Below are 20,789 nucleotides of genomic sequence, written 5' to 3' on the forward strand. Positions count from 1 at the left end.
AACATTAGCTAAGATTAATAAATGTTGTAGAAGTATTGTTCATTCTTAGTTTACTTCAACAATGTAGTTAACTAATGTTAACCAGTGAATCTTATTGTAAAGTGTTACCAATTTTTTTACAAGAAACTTTTAAACTTTTAAAGAAACATAAATAAATTGTGAAAAATATACATAAGCTATATAATTATTTGCTTCTTTAAATTCACATTAGGTTGATTTTTATATATTTAGGTTTGAGTTATCAAGTTATCTTCACTGTAAAAAATAAAAAACAAAATTTGTTGAATCAGCTTAAAATAATTTGTTACCCTGCTGCCTTAAAATTTTAAGTTCAGTCAACTAAAATAAGTTTAGTCAACTTGAAATGTTAAGTTGTACTAAGTAACGACTTAGATATTTGCGTTTGCTAAACTTAACAGATGTGTAAGTAACCCAGCTGCCTTAAAATTTTAAGTTGATTCAACTCCAATATCTAAGTTGTCACTTAGTATAATTTAACATTTCAAGTTGAATAAACTTTTTTTGAGTTGAGGGAACTTAAAATTTTTAAGGCAGCCAGGTTACAAATTATTTTAAATTGACTCAACAAATTGTTTTTTACAGTGTTTGCTTGGAATATTATTTTCAAGTTTTCAAGTTATCTTTGCTTGAAATATATTTATGTAGTTCATATCAGCTTTTAGTTTTAGTTTATTTCTTTTAAGCTAATTTAGTGCTTTAGCTTAAATGAAACGAAAATGAAAAATGTTGCCTTGTTGCTGAAATAAAATATTTCAATAAATTCGTTTTTTTTTTTTTTTTAGTAATTTTTCTGTTTTCATTGTAATTTAGGTTTAGATTTAGTATTTTTGTTGTGTATTTTATTTTTATTAGTTTTTATTCAAATATATCAATATACTTCGTATTATTTTTTAGTTTTAGTTATTTTAGTGCTTCATCTAAAACTAAATGAAAATGAGAAAATGTTGCCTTGGCAACATTATTTAAAAAGATGTTTATTTAATTCCAAGTAATGACACTTTGTTTTAGTTTTAGTGTAATTTAAAAATAACAACCCTGGAGTAGACTGCCTAGTGATGTAAGTTACAAACCTATTACATAATAAGCGTCAGTTTAACAGTGTATTTAGGCCTATTGTTTCTTTTCAAGACTTAAAATGTCTTTTATTTTCCTCTTTATTTTTATCACTTTACAAAGTCCTCAAATAACAGATCAAAAATAAATGCAGACCTACATATGCTTCAAGAAATACAAAAATGCTAGATATTTGCTAAGAATGTCCAAGGAAGTTGTAGTTTTAAGGAGTGTTGTAACGCCTCAAGCATTTCCTTGACATGTCATTTGTTTGCCTGTGCTACCTGACCTGACTGGAGGCAGTCTCAAGATGCGAAAACCAAACATCGCGAGAATTCCCCACCGAAGCCTGTGCTGTCGGTGTGAACTCTCGTGAGATCTTCTCTCTGTCTCTCCGTGTCCAAAATCGGCTGGTGTCAGCTCGCAAGGTAATTCAGATACGTTCAATTGATGTGATTGCTTTAAAACGAAGCGCTTCTAAGTGTTTCTCACTGGATGAAATGTTGTTTGTACGTTTGGTAAAATATGACAGCGCGTTTTTTATTGATGTTGGACATAGAAAGGCGTCAGGCCTTCCGCGAGGCACGTACCGTCTCTCTATCTCTCTATCTCTCTAAATGAATGAAGATCTGTATCACAGATGATGTGCTGCCTTACGCCTCTTCAGACATTATGACGGCTCGTATTGCACTCGTGGTTTAATTCATTCCGGTTTGTTTTAGTATGAATTGTAGTGATCTTGCATAAGAACAATTCCATCCATCTGCTTCGTGCCAAACGCCTCTCTTCACGGAGAAGCTCCGATCTTTGTATCCTACGCCGACATTGTCAAAGGGTCGTAGGCCTTTATAAGCTCCAGCAGACCGGCAGTAATCTAAATAATTCATTCACAGCCACATTAATGTTTTTAAAAACCATCGTATTAGATGTCATGTGGATATCCGTCTAGCGCAGTGCTATTTCGTCGTATCGTGACTACATTGTTGGGGTCTCTTGCACGGGTTTGGGAAAGCCTGGGATTGTCGAATCACTCAGAAACAAGGAAGCCTTTAACAAACGAGGAAGTCTGTTAAAAAAATGGATGGAGATAATATCAGACATGTGTTTTTTTGTGGAAGGGGATTTGCTGGAGGTGGGTCGGGGCGTCAGCACCATGGACAGCTCAACCGGCGTTAGACCCCCACAGCTTCCGTACAGCATCATTACCAGATTAATAATTACCATATAACCACCTTCTTATATTACTGTCTTAGTAGACACATTTGCATGTGTATTGAGTATAGTTTATTGCTGGCTATGCATGTTTAAATTTGTAACCTTTTGTCTTGATTTTAGGTAAGGGGAGGCTATGGCTAGTTTCACACTTTTGCTTCTGTCAATATTAGGCTCTGAATATGTTTATTTTGAAAAGTCAGTTTCTTTCAAGGCATGTTTTGCTACACCAAAGCTGTTGGACATGTCCACATGGATAAACAGTTACAGTTTAACACACTTTGACAATTTGTTACAGAATGGCATTAAGTTTAACAATGTGGACATTCAGCAAAGTTTAATTTTTAAAACACAAAACAGTTCACGAAACAGCACACATGTAAAATGCAAAATCTAATGCATTCAAACATCAATATGAATTTTTTTTTTTTGTAAGTCCTTAACACATAGTTCAACATTTCATCTAAATATCAATAATGTGGTTTTATTGTGCTTTGTTATAGCCTGGATTTGTTTAGCCAGCAGTTAAAGCATGAATATGATGATGGGTATTTTAGTTTGAAGGACAGAATTTACCATAATATTTTAATTTAAAGAAATAGTACACCCAAAAATTAAAATTTGCTTTAAATTTACACATCCTTATGCCATCCAAGATTTGTGTCTTCATCTACCTGGGAGAAATTTAACATTACATCACCTGCTCACTAATGGATGCTTTGCAGTGAATGGGTGCCGTCAGAATGAGAGTCCAAAGAGCTGATAAAAACATCACAAAAAAAGTAATCCACACAATTTCTGTCCATCAGCTAACGTGTGTTTATTACATTAAAACGTCCAGCTAAAATACAAGTCCATAATTTATAACAACATGTTCTCCAATGATAAAGTTCATCCTCTGTTGTCCTCTCACATCTAAATGACTTGTTTGTTTTGAACTGTTTTAGACTGTTTTGGCTGTGCAGATTTCTCTTCTGATTCAGACAAGACAGCTTTTTTGAGAAAGCAGTATTAAGGATCAAGGATTCAGTGGTTTGAAGTTAAATGCATTTTGATGGGTTTGTTTCTTACAAATGCACAGATTTTCACTTCACAAGACGTGATTTAATGGACTGGAGTGGTGTGGGATTCCTTGTGAATTACTGTGATGTTTTTATGAGCTGTTTGGACTCTCATTATGACGGCACCCATTCACTGCAGACGATCCATTGGTTGAACAATCGATGTAATCTGTTCAGATGAAGAAACAAACTCATCTGCATCTTGGATGACCTGAAGTAAACATTCAGCAAATTTTCATTTTTGTAAAAGTGTTTGAAACAAAAACACACAACACACTCCTAGAGAAAACATAGATTTGTGACTCATTTGACTCAAAACCTTATCGTCCCTTAGATATAGCCGCTGTGCGACTAGCCCCAGTCTCCCTTAAACAAGTTTAATTTCAAATTTAAGCTTTATACTTGGGCATTCATGAATTAGGACACCACGTTTATCAGGGAATGTGTTCTACATCTCGGATAACTCCATCTGGGAATGTTCAGGGATGACTAGTGGGGGTTCATGTGAAGGCGGGATATGAGAGGGATGAGCAGATTGCTGTATGGCCTGAAGACATGGCAGGATCATAGTTTCTTCAGTTCAGTGTGTGTAGTTGTTAACATTCTTGTAGCTTGTACGCATAAAGCATACTAGTGAAGCTCAGAAATGTATATTCACACCCAGAAGCGTCATGCTCATTCAAACCGCCCACTCAGGATTCTGAGACTTGCAACTTCCAAATGCGTCTTTGATAATCAGTTGTGTGATTACAGTGGGTGAAAGAATGTTTGACTGAACTGTGCAGATTGCATGTTAAATTCAGTCAATTAAATCACACTTTATGTAGATTTAAATGTGCGTATTAGTACCTAAAAATGTATATATGTGACCCTGGACCTCAAAACCAGTCTAAGTAGCAATAGCCAAAAATACATTGTGTGGGTCAAAATTATCGATTTTTATTATATGCCAAAACTCATTAGGATATTAAGTAAAGATCATGTTCTATGAAGATATTTTGCAAATTTCCAACTGTAAATATATCAAAACTTAATTTTAAAATGCATTGCTAAGAACGTAATTTGGACAACTTTAAAGGCAATTTTCTCAAAATTTAGATTTTTTGCACCCTCACAATACAAATATTGTCCTATCCTAACAAACCATACATCAGTGAAAGCTTATTTATTCAGCTTTCATGTGATGAATAAATCTCAATTTTATAAAAATTACCCGACTAGTTTAATGGTCTTGGGTCATATATTAGTACCTAAAAGAAACAAAAAAATACCTTTTGAAAAGGCCCTAGTGACAGCTTTTGTACCTTTTTTTCTTAGTGTGTATAAATACGCATACCTACACAATTGTTTATTGTTTTTGAATAGAATCTCTTATGCATATCAAGGCTGCATTTTTGATTGAATATACAGTCAATAAAAACTGTAGTATTGTGAAATATTATTTTTATTTGTAAATAATTATTTTCTATTGTAATATAGTTTAAATGTTTAAACTAATTTATTTTAGTAATGACAAAGCTGAGTTTTCAGCATCATTATTCCAGTCTTTAGTGTAATTAATACACGTGATTATTCCGAAATCATTTTAATATGCTGATTTTGATGAAGCATTTTTATTATTATCAATGTTGAAAATGGTTCTTCTTCTTAATATTTTGGTGGAATCCGTAATCAGTTTTGTTCAGGATTGTTTGACACATAGAAAGGAATAACATTTTTCATGACATTATAAATGTTTTTTAGTGCTACTTTTGATTAATTAAATGTCTTTGCTGAATAAAAGTGCACATTTTATGCGAGTGAGAATAACATTTCATTTTCTTTTCCCTTTCAAGGACTCTAGATTCTTTTTCTCAGCTATATAACCTTTTTTCTCAAGGCTTTCCAGTCTTTTACCTCAGTGGATTGTTCCACACTAAGGACTCACAGCTTTCTGGATTGTGATTGGGCCAGACGAAGCAAAACATTGAATCATGGGGAATATTTTTGGCAATCTGCTGAAGAGTCTGATAGGGAAGAAAGAGATGAGAATTCTGATGGTTGGATTAGATGCTGCTGGTAAAACTACCATCCTTTACAAACTGAAGCTGGGAGAAATCGTTACCACCATCCCAACCATTGGTAAAATCTTTCTCTTATTTTCAAGGTCTGAGACACAACATCATTTCAAACACATAGTGTATAAATTTGTATTTAGTGTATGTATTTCATCATATAATTAACTTCTGAGAAACAGCTGGTTAAAGAACATTTCCATTTCATTTTTTATTACAGTTTTCTTGTGGGATAAAACCATTTAAATTTAAATTTACTATTTGAAATTAATTAGAGAAGATTATTCAGTTCTAAATTTTGACAAACTGTTACACTGCAAATTTTCCAAGTTAGCTGAATATTTAATGTTGCTATTACTGTTGGAAAATATAAATGCTTCTATAGCAGAAAATGGCAGGTATAGAGTATTTGTAGAAATCTGTGAGTTATGAATTATATGAGTGATTTTTAAGAAATTAATGTTACAATTTCCCGGTGTTTTATATATACAGTATCTCACAAAAGTGAGACTACTATAGAAATGAAACTTGCATATATTTTAGAGTAGTCAATGTGCAGCTTGTATAGCAGTGTATATTTACTGTCCCCTAAAAATAACTCAACATACAGCCATTATTGTCAACAAAAGTGAGTACACCCTAAGTGAACTTGTCAAAACTGTCCAAAGTGTCAATATTTTGTGTTAGCACCATTGTTATCTAGCACTGCCTTAATCATTCTGGGCATGGAATTCACCAGAGCTGCACAGGTTGTTGCTGGGATCCTCTTCAAATCCTCTATAATGACATCATGGAGCTGCTGGATGTTAAACACATGGTGCTTCTCCACCTTCCGCTTGAGGATGCCCCATAGGTGCTCAGTAGGGTTCAGGTCAGATCACCTTAACCTGCAAGGCAGTTGTCATCTTGGTGGTGTGTTTGGGGTCATTATCATGTTGAAAACTGCCGTTCGACCCAGTTTCTGAAGGGAAGGCATCATGTTCTGCTTCAGAACATACGGTACATAATGGAATCCATATTTCCCTCAGTGAACCGCAGCTCCCCAGTACCAGCAGCACTCATGCAGCCCCAGACCATGATGCTACCACCACCATGCTTGACTGTAGGAGAGACACAATTTTCTTGGTACTCCTCACCAGGGCATCACCACACATGCTGGACACCATCTGAGGCAAACAAGTTGATCTTAGTCTCATCAGACCATAGAATGTGCTTCCAGTAATTCATGCTCTTGGACAGGTTGTCTTCAGCAAACTGTTTGCGGGCTTTCTTGTAAGCCAGCTTCAGAAGAGGCTTCCTTCTCGGATGATGCCAGTGCAAACCGACTTGTTGCAGTGTGCAGCATATGGTCTGAGCACTGACAAGCGGACCTTCTACTTCTGCAGTTTCTAAAGCAATGCTGCCAGCACTCATGCATCTGGTTTTTGAAGCCAGGTTCTGCACCTGACGCACAGAACGAGCACTCAACTTCGTCAGTCGACCCATGCGAGGCCGTCTTGGAAAACCTCTGTATGACCCTGGCCACAGTACTGTAACTCAGTTTCAGGTTGTCACTGAACCTCTTATAGCCTAGGCCATCTTTGTGGAGAGCAACAGTTCTAATTCTCAAATCTTCAGAGAGTTTTTTGCCCTGAGGTGCCTTGTTGAACATCCAGTGGTCAGTATGAGAGAACTCTACTCAAAGCACCAAATTTTAACTGCTCTTATACAAGATACACAACTTTGTATGGCCCTGTCAAGCAGACAAAAACATGAACATGATGAATAGGACATGTGGCTTTACATGGTTAAATTACATAGTGCTGCTATCACTTAGGGTGTAGTCACTTTTGTTGCCAGCTATTTTGACAATAATGCCTGTATGTTGAGTTATTTTCATGAGACAGTAAATATACACTGCTATACAAGCTGCACATTGACTACTCTAAAAAAATATCCAAGTTTCATTTCTATAGTATTGTTCCTTAAGAAGATATATTAAAGTAATTGCTGAAATGTGAGGGGTGTACTCACTTTTTTTTGTGAGATACTGTATATCTAGAGCCATTATATTTTCATATTGCTTTTAGATGAATGTACAGTAACTGAATTGTGCCTTGATTCTGGGTCACACAGTGTAAGTTTGTGTTTGTGTTTTAAGGCTTTAACGTGGAGACGGTGGAGTACAAGAACATCAGCTTCACTGTGTGGGATGTGGGTGGTCAGGATAAAATCAGACCACTCTGGAGACACTACTTTCAAAATACACAGGGTGAGTTACACATACACTCAACTTCTCCCACTAAAACACAAGCTGTATTGGGTTGTCTGTGTAAATGATTGTAATTTGGTGCGTCTGTGTGGTTTGTGTTGTGTTCAGTGAGCACACACTGCATTTACACTGCTGTGCCTGCAGAGCCACCTTGTAAACATAACTAAAAATAAAACCATAAAAAATATTTGTTATTTGTATTAAAATAAAAATTAACTGAAAGAAAATAAAATATATAAAAAACTATTACTTTATTAAAAACTTTTTTATTGCACTAAAATTTATTAATGAAAATATTAATAGAAAACTATAGTAGCATCTCAATGATATTAAAATAACATTGGTTAACACGTCCACATCTTAGTGCAAAATAGTTGAAACTTTATTCATACAAAAATGTTCCTTTTAAACAAAATATTAAAGGGGTCATCGGATGCCAATTTTCCACAAGTTGATATGATTCTTTAGGGTCTTAATGAAAAGTCTCTAATATACTTTGATTAACAATTCTCAATGGTTTTGTAAAACAACACCCTTTTACCTTGTCAAAATGAGCTCTGCAAAAATCATCTCATTCTGAGGGATTGTTCCTTTAAATGCAAATGAGCTCTGCTCGCCCCGCCCCTCTCTTCTCTCTGTGGAATGACGATCTTGTTTACTTTAGCCGCGTTTAGCCGCTAAACTTCCTAACTACCACGTTATAAGGATAGGCGATCGCAAAGATTCATAAAAAAACACGTATACACACTTCTGCTGTAAGTGAAGCTGGATCATGAATGATTCGCGCAAACACAGACGGATGTATGTAGATCGGGAGGCGCATTCCCTTCACAAACAAATGTAATCTACTGCATCTTCAGCGGCTCAGATGTCAGGAGTAAATGACGACCACTATGTTCATTATTACATCCAGCAACACAACACCTCAATCGTTCAATCTGAGATATTCTTGTCTAACTTACATCCCTGCTTCGGCATCGAAACAAGGAAAGTTACAAGACTGTGACAGCTGGTTTGAGGTAAGAGCTCATGTCATTCAACTATCGTGGGATAGTCTGTGTGACGGCACACCGACAGTCATCTGAGAATCCACTGCATGGATTTTTATCATTATAGGGTAGATTTGTACATACACTGCCAACACACATTAATGTTCAAACAACATGAAAAAGTGAACTTAGCATCTGATGACCCCTTTAAATAGCTGAATACAATCTGTGTATCTTTGTTGTGTTGTTTGTTGTTTGTTGCTTGTTGCTTGTTGAATAATAAGTTGTCTCTGTTCTTTATCTCTACTCATTTTTCTTACCTTAGGTCTTATCTTCGTGGTTGACAGCAACGATCGGGAGAGAGTTAACGAGGCACGGGAGGAGTTAATGAGGATGCTTGCAGAAGATGAATTGCGTGATGCTGTCCTTCTTGTCTTTGCAAACAAACAGGTACCGTGATCTAAAACATTTTTTTTTGTAAAACATCCCCACTACCTGGCAGATCACAAAATAGATGCTACCAGTCAAAAGTTTTTGAACAGTAAGAATTCTAATGTTTTTAAAAAAAAGTCTCTTCTGCTCACCAAGCCCACATTTTTTTGTTCCAAGGTACACCAAAAACAGTAACATTTAAAAATATTTTTACTATTTAAAATAACTGTTTTCTATTTGAATATATTTTAAAATGTAATTTATTCATGTGATTTTAAAGCTGAATTTTTAGCATCATTACTCCAGTCACATGATCCTGTGACACTGAAGACTGGAGTAATGATGCTGAAAATTTTGCTTTGATCACAGGAATAAATTACATTTTAAAATATATTTACATAGAAAGCAGTTATTTTAAAAATGGTAAAATATTTCACAGTATTAAAGCTTTTGCTGTATTTTGGATCAAATAAATGCAGGCTTGGTGAGCAGAAGAGACTTCTTAAAAAAAACATTAAAAATCTGGTAGTGTATGTCCTAAAGTAAATATTAAATTAAATATTAAATATTAAATTAAATATTTGAATTTATTCTACCATTTAAAAGATTGGGGTCTTTTTTTTAAAGATAGTAACACTTTTATTCAGCAAGGATGCATTAAAATAATCAGTTTTACAATTTTAAATTGTAAATTTTAAGTGTGTTTTTAATCATATAAATGCAGACTTAGTGATCATAATAGACTTCTATTACTTTGAAAAACAATCTTACCAACCTCAAACTGTTGAACATTAGTGTGTTCATTACTTGCATAAAATGTTATGTACTCTGAAAACATGGCTGCTTTTGAATGTCCATTAAAGGATTAGTTCACTTCAAGAACAAAAATTGACAAATAATGTACTCACCCCCTTGTCATCCAAGATGTTCTTGTCTTTCTTTCGTCAGTCATAAAGAAATAATGTTTTTTTGAGTTAAACATTTCAGGATTTTTCTCCATATAATGAACTGGTATGGTGCCCTGATTTTGAACTTCCAAAATGCAGTTTAAATGCAGCTTCAAACGATCCCATCCGAGGTAAAAGGATTTTTTTTTCATAAAAATAATGCAATTTATATACCTTTTAATGTCAAATGCTTGTCTTGTCTTACTCTGCCTAAACTGCTTTTGTTCCAGTTCATGACAGTTAGGGTATGTCGAAAAACTCCCATCTCATGTTCTCCCTCATCTTTGAAATCGTCCTATATCGCTGTTTTACCTTTTTTGTTAAGGGTGTTTGATCTTCTTTGCATGTTCACTTTGCAAAGACTGGGTCGGTACTTCTGCAGTGATGTAGGATGATTTTGAAATGATTTTTGAAGTTGAGGGAGAAAATACGATTAGAGTTTTTTGACATACCCTAACTGTCTTGAGGCAGAATACACAGAGTTCAGGGAAAGAAATTCAAGACGAGTGTTTGAGATTAAAAAGTATTTAAATTGTATTTTTTTAATGAAAATAACCAATCGTTTCGCTAGATAAGACCCTTCTTCGTCGGCTGGGATCATTTAGAACTACATTTGGGATCGTTTGAAGCCACATTTAAACTCCATTTTGGAAGTTAAAAATTGGGGCACCATATCAGTCCATTATATGGAGAAAAATGCTTAAATGTTTAACTCAAAAAACATTATTTCTTTACGGCTGAAGAAAAAAATAGATAAACATCTTGGATGACAAGGGGGTGAGTACATCTGTAAATCTTTGTTCTTCTTGGACTTGGACTTCTCCTTTAATGAACAGTCCAGAATCTATTGCATGTAATTTGGCTGCTAAATTGTGTATTTGTTTCAGAAGAAAATATCAGGTCCTACAGCAAATGCTTAACATTGTTTTATTCTTCCTTGCCTCCAGGATCTGCCAAACGCTATGAATGCAGCTGAGATCACAGACAAACTCGGCCTCCATTCGCTCCGCCATCGCAACTGGTATATACAAGCGACCTGTGCGACCAGCGGCGACGGTCTGTACGAAGGGCTCGACTGGCTCGCCAATCAGCTCAAGAACAAGAAGTGAGGGGCGGGATTTGCTTTACGTGGCCGTCTCTCACTTTGGGAAAGGGGTGGGACTAATTTGGCCTTTATGTTTGGTTTTTCTTCGTTTTGTTTTGTTTCGTTTATTTTTCTGAAAAACACAGTATGTGGTTTATAGAGCCTTCTACGCTCTGTGTATATCATTTGTATGTATGTACGCACACGCATTCACACGCAGATCAACACGCATCTCGTTTCCTCTGTAGACTTTTCCATTTCGCCATACGAACAGTGTCGGCTTATAGCAGATTTCATCGTCTCTCCTTTACTCACTCGCTCACGTGTTTACAATCAGTGATCAGTGTTGTCCTTGACTGCCATGAAAAAGATCGTTGGGTCCGAGCGTGCTCTTGTATTATGTAATATGCTTATGTATTTTCACGTATTGCTCTGTACAGTAGATGCGATTATGATGCAGTTTGCCTCCTCACGCACACAATATCCACAGTCTGCGATCCCGGCGGTTCGTGATTGCGTTAGATACCCTGCTGTGTTTTGCATGGCTCTTTCTCTCGGTGTCGTGTCGTGGTGTAGTAGAGGTTAGATCTGCATGTGTGTGTTTAGTCACACGGAGCTGGTTGGTGTTGCATGCTGCTGTACTAGAATGGAGAACGCTGTAGAACCAATGTCGCTTGTCACACATCCCTCGCCTAAATTGTCAAACATGGTGCTGTTCGGTAGTTCAACTTAATCCGCATTCGAGTCAAGCTGTAAATAAAGCTTTTTCCAATCAAACACCCCTTTGTTGTAGAATTGGCTAAGTGTTGCATGGATAAAACGGTGTTGTTTTGTAAGAATCACTAGCATTGTTTGCATGGCATGCATGCTGTGCTGTTAGTCCAATAGATAGATAGATAGATAGATAGATGTATAGATGGTAGATAGATTGATAGATAGATATATAGATAGATAAATAGATAGATAGATATATAGATAGATGATAGATAGATCATAGTTAGTTGCTATACTAATTTGCCACTGACATGATTAGTAGATTAAAACACTAAACTTGGCTATTTTTTGCTATTGCACATTAGTGAACAGCATAAAACAGCACACATGTACACAAAGCCTCGGTATGTCAGTGGTCTGCGGCAAACTGCATAATAACGCATCTGCTTTTGTGTTCGTTTGCATGTTTCATGCTCATAATGCATTTTGTGGGTTTAGACTAACATATCGCCCCTAATGAATGTGAATTTTGTTTAATCAGTGAGTGCACACATTTTGACTTATTCATTGTTTTTGTTTAGTATAGTTCTGAAACCAGAAAAATATATAGATATATATTTACAGTACATGGTCTTTTGTGTTTAACGCTTCAGGCTAACATCACAGATGCATTGCTTATGTATAATTCATAGTATCTATATGTGTTACAGACTACAAGGACAAATGGAAAATCAAATCCTAACTTATTTTACCATGCTAGCTAGTGTAAATACAACAAAACTGCATATCCTGCATTGCATATGTGTTGGTAATCCATCCTTTGCACAAATCAAACACTAACACTAACACAGTCTGTTTGTAATTGTATTTGTTTCTAGGAATAACTACATATTTTTAGCATCCTCCCACATAATACCCAGCACCTTTACACTAAAACCCATTGTTATGACTCGTGTATGAACATTTTAAAAAGGCAGGTCTTTTCAACCTAGGACATGATTTGAATAGAGTATCATTTTGAGTGCTGTAGCGTGTGGGTGACGCAGGAACGGGAGAGTTACCAAAACAACTGTGCGACTTAGCAAGACACTTAACCTCCAGTTTGGCTACGTAACATAAGCTTAGCTTAACACACTCTATTTCAGCATATGATGCAAACAACGATATGTCTGCAAGGCCATGTCTACACATACAAGTCTGCAGTGTGAACCGTCCAGTCTGTTAAGTTTTGTGGCCTTATCTTCTTACAAAAGTGTGTTTTCACAAGGTTATTTATTAACTAAGTTATTGGGTCACTGAGTTGCTTGTTTCGTTTTTAGTCGATATGGGAACAAAGGGGTTAAAAAAAATCTCAAATACATAGTTTGCTTGATTTCAGAGCATTTATTCTTTGCATTAAATAGTTTTTGTGCTTATTGAGTAGTTAGGGTTGACTTAAGATGGTTTAAAGTTTGATTTTATCTTCTTCGATATTATATTTTTATTTATGTATTTATTTTGGTGAGTGTTTTGGTGAATGTGTTTTTACCTCTGTGTGCTTATGCATTTTCTTTGTTGATTTTTTACTGTGTTGGGTAAATCATTTTGATGGCTTATACAGTGTCAGTGAACATAATCAATGAAGGGGAAAACAATTTCTCATTGAATAATAAATAAATAAATAGAACTTAGAAATCATGGATGAAATGTGTAATTATCTGTTACAGTAGATTACAGAAAGATTATTGTTGATTATTATGATGTAGACACCAAAATCTTTCTCTCCCTCTGATCCCTGACTGTAACACTACACTCAAATAAAAACGTGAAAATTATTCGCTGTTTTTTCTCTCTTTTGTGTTTGTTCCATTAGGGATAGTTTAAGTTCATCTTCTGAACACAAATTAAAGAAGAACTTTTAGAACAAAAATTTCCAGATAATTTACTCACCCCTTTGTTATCCAAGATGTTCATGTGTTTCTTTCTTCAGTCATAATGATGTTTCTTGAGAAAAAACATTTCAGTAATTATCTCCATATAGTGGACTTCTATGGTGCCCCCAAGTTTGAACTTCCAAAATGCAGTTTAAATGCAGCTTCAAAGGCTCTTAAATGATCCCAGCTAAGGAATAAGGGTCTTATCTAACAAAACGATCAGTTATTTTGTAAATAAACTGACAATTTATATACTTTTTAACCTCAAGCTCTCGTTTTGTCTATTCTCAGTGATGCGCATGCGTAGTCTGTGTAATCCGGGTCAATACAGTTAGGGTATGTCGAAAAACTCCCATCTCGTTTTCTTCTCCAACTTCAAAATCATCCTTACATTGCTGTTTTACTCTTTTTTTGTAAAGAGCGTTTGATCTTTTTTGCATGTTAACATTGTAGACACTGGGTCGGTACTTCTGCAGCGATGTAGGATGATTAGAAATGATGAGAAAATGAGATGGGAGTTTTTCTGACATATCCTAACTATATTAACTCGATCAGTGTTGCCAAGTCCGCATTTTTTCCACGGAATTGGGCTAATTTAACACTGTTGCTGTGGGTTGTTTATCTTATATATAGTAATATTTGGCCCCTTGAATGCTAATTTTACCAGGGGAACCCTGCCAAAAAACGTGTATTTTACCCCACTGAATGCGATTTTTAATGGGGACCCCCTCAAAACGTGATTGGAGGGGGTTTGTTGTGAAAACCTGGCAACCCTGCTCTTGATAATGGTGGCGGACTGTCCTGGGAGAGAAAAAATTGTTTAATAAAGTCACTATTTTGTTTTATTTGCACACAAAACTATTCTCGTAGCTTCATAAAATTACTGTTGAACCACTGATGTCACATGGACTATTTTACCATTTCCTTACTATGTTTCTGTGCCTTGACCATGGTTCCTTGCTGTCTATGCAGGATCAGAAAGCTCTCAGATTTCATCAGAAATATCTTAATTTGTGTTCTGAAGATGAACGAAGGACTTAAAGGACATGAGCAATGTTGGGGAAAGTTACTTTTAAAAGTAATGCATTACAACATTAAGTTACTCCCTAAAAAGTAACTAATTACGTTTTTTTTAATTACTTTTTATGGAAAGTAATGCGTTACTTTTGCGTTACTTTTTAAATCTGTGCAGGGCTTGCTTGTTTGTTTTTAATATAAAAAGTTCTATTTTTGGCAATTTAAAAGCCTTTTCACACCAAAAGCCTCAGGCTTTGAGAGAAGTACATTCATATGTGTACAGTAGACCACAGAAGAAAAAAAAAAAGTAAACTTTTCAGAAATAAAAAAAGGAAAACAAATGTTAGATTATCTTGAGTAATTTTTGCTTATTAGTATGGTTGGAATTGGATCATCGAAGGTCGGCAGCAAAGACAATGCAGCATCGGTTAATGAAATGGGATTAAATGCATAAAAGATATTTGTGTTATTTAACATATTTAATTATTGCATGTTTGCGTCATATTCTGAATTGAATTTCATTGTTTTTATTCATTTTGAGGAATACTGAATCTGTATTTTGTTAGTGAGGTGAATTAATGCATGTTCACATTTATTCTAGAACTAACATCTTACTCTGGATTTCTCTCAACATGGGGAAAGGAGAGTTTTTAATCAATTAATAGGGGGGAAAAGTAACTGGCGTTACTTATTTGAAAAAAGTAACTCAGATATTTTCTTGTCAATTAAAAAGTAATGTGTTACTTTACTAGTTACTTGGAAAAAGTAATAATATTACGTAACTCGAGTTACTTGTAATGCGTTACCCCCAACACTGGACATGAGCGTGAATAATTACTGACAGAATTTTCATTTTTGGGTGAACTGTTTTTTAATGCTACTTCTTATGTAATGACCACACCTGCTGGTGGATTATACTGGATACTTTTGATTAAACCTATCCCTCCTGATCTGAAATATGCTTTAATAAAGCCACCTAATGACGTCTTCATATTGTATATTAGGTGTGAACTGTCTTATAATGATCTCTGGTAGGCGCCAGAAATTGCTTGTGTCTAATTGTAGATTTAATTACAGTTTTAATTGATTGCATTATTTATCGCAAATGCTTTGAAACTTCTGAGCTGGATTTGTGGAGTAAATCCAGTGTCTTCTAGCAATGCATTTCCTTATGTCGGACAGAAGAGGGCAGAACTATTGTGAAAATCAACACAGTTTCAGTCAGATGAAGTAAGGAATGAAAAAGCATGTTTTCATTATGCATATGTGCTTGAATATGTCTTTGCCAATATATAATGTATATATTCAGTGAAAAATATTTATAAATTTACACACTCTCAAACTGTTCAAAGCAGAAAGTGCATGAGAGAGTGATCAGGGTGTGTTCTGCCTCATAATGCTGTTGGCTGGTGAGATATTAACCAACAAGTAAGGTGTCCCAAACCATAAAAGACCTTGTTTATGCACTGCATTTCCCTGGAAAATTAAAATAATAATAATAATCATCAGCAGCAGCATCAGATTCATTAAGGGTTGTTGTGTGTGTATGTCTGTCTATCTGTTTGTCTGTCTGTGTAGTACTTGTTTGTTCAATCAGTGCCTCGCATACCGGTAGTGCAGGAAGAGCTGGTCTTTAAAACCTGTTTTCCAACTGTGACTACACTCACATACTGTCTGAATGGAGAACAAGGGGGAAGGTTTGTTGTTCAAAATGTACCAATATGAAAACATTTTATGTTGTGAACATAAAAACACACTTTTATTTTATTTATGTGTAGCATCCATTGTTGGAGCAAGTAGAATTTGAGGAATTATAAGGAATAAGCTTAAAGATAATAATACAAAGTGTATTTAAAAACAAACAAAAAAACAAACAAAAGATTGTTAAAAATTACTAAAACATTTAGACAGTTTATAATAATATAAAAACTTTATTTTTAATCTATTATATTATTATTAAACTGATGTGATTTTTGTGTTTGAGAGTGAAGTTTGAAATAAAGTTTACGGTGAATACACTACAAAAAAAAAACATTGAAATAGAAAAATATATATATAAATTAAAATAAAATGTGAAAATAATAAAATAATTTTAAAAAGATTAATAGTTATTCTTGATTAAATGCATTATTGTGAAATGTGCTCTGAAAGTCTACTGTTTACTGTTGAGACATTTAGACAGTTTATAATAATTTAAAAACTTTATTTTTTTTTTAATCTATTATTATTATTAAACTGATGTGATTTTTGTGTCTAAGAGTGAAGTTTGAAATAAAGTTTACGGTGAATACGCTACAAAAAAAAAACATTAAAATGGAAAAATATATATAAATTGAAATAAAATGTGAAAATAATAAAATAATTAAAAAAAAGATTAATAGTTATTCTTGATTAAATGCATTATTGTGAAATGTGCTCTGAAAGTCAACTGTTTACTGTTGAGACATTTAGACTGTTTATAATAATATAAAAAACTATAACACTTAAAAATACTTTTTAAAAACTTTTATTTATTAAACTGATGTGATGTCTGAGAGTGAAGTCTACGGTGAATACATTGCAAAAATAATGTTAAAAAAGGTAAGAAATAAATATGTAAACTAAAATACAAGAAAAAAATAAAGTATTACTTAAAATGTATTATTTGCAAATTATTGAATTTATGTGGGGTTTTTTTCATAAGTGATGTGTGATTTGGGAATTCAAAAGAATTCAAAATGGAAAAACATAAAATATACACTACCGTTTTTTTTTTTTTTTTTTTTTTTAAGAAATTAATACTTTTATTCACCAAGGATGTATTAAGTTAATAATTAAAAGTTTATTAAAAGTTAATAATAAATAATTTACATTGTTATAAAATATTTATATTTTGAATAAACACTGTACTTTTTAAACTTGTTATTCATGAAAGAATCCTGAAAAAAAAAATCACAGGTTCCAAAAAATATTTGGCAGCACAACTGTTGATATTATCCAACATTGATCATTCTAATAATAAATCCGCATATTAGAATGATTTCTGAAGGATCATGTGACACTTAAGACTGGAGTAACAGCTGATAAAAATTCAGATTTTCATCACAGGAATAAATTCTATTTTAAAGTTTGTTAAAATAAAAAACATTATTTTATATTGTAAAAACATTTTGCAATATTACTGTTTTTTTCTATATTTTTAATCAAATAAATGCAGCCTTGATGAGCATGAGAGACTTCTTTAAAGACTATTACAAGTCTTACTGACCCCAAACTTTTGAACGGTAGTGTATATATATATATAAATAAAAAAAATATTATTTAAAATGTATTATTGTGCCAGTTATGGCAGTTAGATTTGTGCTCTGAACACTTTTTTGTCTCAGAGGTCTGAAGCCATCTGAACTGAGGCACAAAGTGCTCTTTGTGAGTCTGTGAGTCCAGAGCCATCAAAGAAACACTGATAAACTAGTGGACGATACTGGCACACAATGCCAGCCTTGACTTCCACACAATGAGAGCCCTCACTCCAAGATGACATTATTATCAATACGGCAAAGCCCGGATGTGTGTATATGTGTGTTTGTTCAGGGGAGAAAGAGAGAGAGAGAGAAAGAGAGAAAGAGAGGGAGCGCTCAATCTTGGTACATAAATGTGTCACAGTCTAGTCGGTGTTTTCTGTGTAGGCTGTGAGGACTTTCGCTTACGGAGGAAAATCTAGAGCACTGTTCGTTTATAATGGTCAAGAGTTCACCATCAAGGCTTTATGACTTGTTTACATGTTCGAAATAAATCAGTGCACTGGCTTTGGAATTTCACGGTTGACGTCACCTCATTAGAGCCAATCAGCGTTCAGCATCGTTCACCTGTACTCAGGTAAACAGGTAACAAACCTCGAGACAACATTCCTGCGTACTCGAGCCTTTTCATATTTACAAACCTTTTAACCTCGTCCGTATTCTGGTCGCCTTTCTCCTCAGTTTTTTTTTTTTTTTTTTGTTATTTTGTATTTTTTGTTTAGATCAAAGTGTTCGCTTTGAACTGACGTATACTGAAGGATTTTATATAGTCTATAAACTAACAGACGGAAATGGACTACTTGATATTTTTGTCGTTTGCTCGACAATGAATGGAACATTTGTGATTAAAACGTAAAGAAAAAACGTCAGCCAAGAATTGAAGTCTACGAAGTGAAGGGAGCATCATCTCTTCCACGCTTATTTCGCCATGAATATTTAACTGTCCGCTTAGACTGACGGACTGACTTCACATTGGGAATATTCTGAGGATGATGAAGATGAAGGCTGCTGTGCTTCAGATGCTCGCTCTGTGTCTCGCGCTCTGTTCACCTGCGGGCGCTCAGACGGAAGAAGGTAAACCTGAAGGTAATTCTGTTGTTCCGCACAATGCACCTGTCTGCGACTGGAAATAAGAGAGCAGCATAAACATTTGCATTTAAGTCTATAGCATGCTAATGCATTATCTTCATGTGCCAATTTTACTAAAGTGACACTGCATACATGCAAGTGTAATAGTAATAATAGTTTAATTTGCCTGAATAATAGTGTGACCCTGCCTGGACCACAAAACCAGTCATAAATTCTTTTAAATTGAGACTTATATATCTGAAAGCTGAATAAATAAGCTTTCCATTGATGTAGGGTTAGTTAGGATAGGACAATATTTGTCCGAGATACAAATATCTGGAGTCTGAGAGTGCAAAATATTAAGAAAATTGCCTTGTTGTCCAAATGTAGTTCTTAGCGATGCAAAAATAATAAAAAATTAAGTTTTTATATATTTATGGTAGGAAATGTACAAAATATCTTCATGGAACATGATCTTTACTTAATATCCTAATGATTTTTGGCATAAAAGAAAAATCGATTATTTTAACCCATACAATGTATTGTTGGCTATTGCTACAAAAAAACCCCGTGCTACTTATGACTGGTTTTGTGGTCCAGGGCCACATATATAATGTCATTTGCAGACAGCTCTACAAATTTGTAACAAAATGTGTTTTTGAAAAACCCATATGTGCTTACACAATATACATCCCAAAATAGTTATGTTGCTGTCAGTAATGCATTCAGAAAACCTGTTTCTGTGCCATTGTGTCGAAGCGAGATATGTTTGTTCATCTTAGACTGTGAGTGTAAAAGGAGAGATTTGTTCCTGTACTAAATCAGTGCTCAGTTCAAACAATAAGTGACTCAACCAGTAGATTTTGTCAAACCTGTTCCCTGACTCAACGGCTGTCATCTGAAAAACAGAATCACAGAGGAGTTTGAACTTGCGATGCCAATTGCGTTTTACTGGTTCTTGTGTACTGAATCTCATTAGCTTTTGCTAGAATTTTGTCTAGGTGTTGGTTTTGTCTACAAAGAAGATCAGCTGTGGCTTTATTCAAAGAGCACCTCAGTTTTCAAAATAGTTGTCACTCAATATGTGTGTGTGTTTATTGTTAATTCCAACAAAATTCTTTAAAATTTGCTTACATCAATGGTTAAATTCAGCATTTTGTAAATTGTGTATGTTCACGTTGTATTGGCTAATGAGGAATTATCAGATGCAGGAAGTGTCCATGAAAAAAACAGTACACAATACAAGGAAAACAATTTGTTTTGGCTCGCACACACACACACGTACTTAGAGTCAGAGTGTGGTGTGATTTGATGCACTGGTTGATCTTTGGCCTCTGCAATAGTGTTGACTAAGAAGGGTGGAGCACAATGGCATGAACAACAACAACAGGTGTGTAGTCCAGGTGATCTGGCAACAGGTGAACCTACTGGACAGAGTCACATGTCATCTCTCAGATCTTATTTGACTGCAACTTTCTTTATTTCTGTCGTGACAGCTATCTGAGAGTTTAGCATGGTAACATACACGGCAGTGTTAATGTGTTTGGTCTTGGCGGAATAGAACTGCTACGTTGCTGCTGCTGTGGCAGAGCAAGTACCGAGAATTTCAATCTGCCAATACATCCATAGACATGCTGCTGTGAATTTTTTTTTTGAGGTAATAAAAATAGACCTAAACAAGCAATAGCCTTTGAC

The 20,789-nt window shown here is 34.7% G+C and overlaps 2 protein-coding genes across 4 annotated transcripts in view; both read left to right on the plus strand.

The window, feature by feature from the left end:
• The first annotated feature begins 1,362 nt into the window (after positions 1-1,362).
• On the plus strand, positions 1,363-13,632 carry arf3b (ADP-ribosylation factor 3b). Of its 2 annotated transcripts, none has more exons than XM_051112694.1 (5): positions 1,363-1,502; positions 5,227-5,468; positions 7,542-7,652; positions 8,967-9,091; positions 10,968-13,632. In XM_051112694.1, the coding sequence occupies exons 2-5, from the start codon at positions 5,321-5,323 to the stop codon at positions 11,127-11,129; spliced, it is 546 nt and encodes a 181-aa protein (XP_050968651.1). In that variant the 5' UTR covers positions 1,363-1,502; positions 5,227-5,320; the 3' UTR covers positions 11,130-13,632. The 2 variants fall into 2 exon arrangements, with proteins under 2 accessions (XP_050968651.1, XP_050968650.1); XM_051112693.1 differs by having other exon boundaries at positions 1,417-1,502; positions 5,183-5,468.
• Positions 13,633-18,398: 4,766 nt separating this feature from the next.
• The window catches only part of erbb3a (erb-b2 receptor tyrosine kinase 3a), a 33,280-nt gene continuing 30,889 nt past the window's right edge, over positions 18,399-20,789 (plus strand). The window contains exon 1 of one of the 2 annotated variants that reach the window (XM_051112689.1): positions 18,399-19,112. In XM_051112689.1, coding sequence (XP_050968646.1) covers positions 19,016-19,112 — 97 coding nt within the window. In that variant the 5' untranslated portion in view covers positions 18,399-19,015. The remainder of the gene's footprint in view (positions 19,113-20,789) is intronic. The other variant, XM_051112690.1, reaches the window with a different exon arrangement.

This window comes from Labeo rohita, chromosome 6 (genome assembly GCF_022985175.1).
Source record: "Labeo rohita strain BAU-BD-2019 chromosome 6, IGBB_LRoh.1.0, whole genome shotgun sequence".
Classification (NCBI taxonomy): Eukaryota; Metazoa; Chordata; class Actinopteri; order Cypriniformes; family Cyprinidae; genus Labeo; species Labeo rohita.